The 1290-nt window shown below is 47.4% G+C and overlaps 1 protein-coding gene across 1 annotated transcript in view; it reads left to right on the plus strand.

Annotated features, from left to right (window-relative positions):
• The first annotated feature begins 917 nt into the window (after positions 1-917).
• The window catches only part of LOC136836978 (uncharacterized), a 474-nt gene continuing 101 nt past the window's right edge, over positions 918-1290 (plus strand). The window contains exon 1 of the mRNA XM_067101512.1: positions 918-1290. This exon is cut by the window's right edge and continues 101 nt beyond it. Within this exon, the coding sequence (XP_066957613.1) occupies positions 918-1290 (373 nt within the window).

A 1290-nucleotide genomic window follows, 5' to 3' on the forward strand; every position in this document is an offset into this window, starting at 1 on the left:
GGGCGGCAAATTGGTATGTTGATCATCCACCCTCCAATCATCAAACATACCAAATTGCAGCCCTCTAGCCTCAGTAGTTTTAATTTAATTTAAGGTTAAAGTTAGCCATAATCGTGCTTCTGGCAACGATACAGGACAGGCCACCACCGGGCACTCGTTAAAGTTTCATGGGCGGAGGCTCATACAGTATTATACTCAAACCACCGAAAGATAGATGTTTTCGGTGGCCTTGAGTATACGCTGTACAGAAAACTCGATTGCGCTGAGGAAACTTCGGCGCATTTTTTTACTACTTTTTTGTGTCATTGTTTATTCTGCAATAATTGCCTTAATTATCTATTCCAGTATTTAATGATTCTATCACATAACTTACTCATTAACAGAGTTTTTCTTTGTGTTATTGTTCGCACTGAAATGACAATTTCATCCGCAGTCACCATATTTTCACCCTTTCCTATTTTCATCTAATTCCCCTGCTTCGAAAGTTGTCATGAACGACCACCCTTATCGAAGTTTCAGCGGGTACCAACGACTATCAGCAATTTCCCAATCCATTGTTTACATTTAAGCATCTCTTTATTCCCGCGATTCCCTTTTCCTGTTTATATCTCTCTCTCTCTCTCTCTCTCTCTCTCTCTCTCTCTCTCCTCTCTCTCTTGTCATCTTCCGTGACTCCGGGTTCGCCTTCAAAAGCTTCAGTGCTCCTCTGTACTTTCCCCTCTCGTAGACCACCTTCCCTCCTTTCTCCTTTTATGCCCTGCCTTTCTTGTGCTTTCTTGCAGAGAGTTCAAAGCCTCTTCCTCTCTCTCTCTCTCTCTCTCTCTCTCTCTCTCTCTCTCTCTCTCTCTCTCTCTCTGTGTCGCGCTCTCTTTCTGAGACACCGTTTGACTTTATCATCAAAGGCCCGGCAAGAAGGGATGATCCTGCTTAGACGGAGTCACTTCTTTTCTCCTTCCTCCTCCTCCTCCTCCTCCTCCTCCTCCTCATTCTCTCTCCTTCCCTCCCCTCCCTCCCCTCGCCTCTTCTCCCCTCCCCCCCACGTCCTTCCTTACCCCTCCCTCCGTCATCCCAACAAACTCTTTGCTTATTCCTCCTCTTCGTCCTCCTCCTCCCCCTCCTCCTCCTCCTCCTCCTCCTCATCTCGTCAGCTTTCCCCCTCCTCCTTCTCCTCCTCCTCATCTCGTCAGCTTTCCTCCTCCTCCTCCTCCTCCTCCTCCTCCTCCTCCTCCTCTTCAGCTTTCTCCACCTCACTCCAACCAACTTTCTCCTCTGTTCTCTTTCCTCAAAGTC

The sequence above is a fragment of the Macrobrachium rosenbergii genome, chromosome 57 (genome assembly GCF_040412425.1).
Source record: "Macrobrachium rosenbergii isolate ZJJX-2024 chromosome 57, ASM4041242v1, whole genome shotgun sequence".
NCBI classification, from domain to species: Eukaryota; Metazoa; Arthropoda; class Malacostraca; order Decapoda; family Palaemonidae; genus Macrobrachium; species Macrobrachium rosenbergii.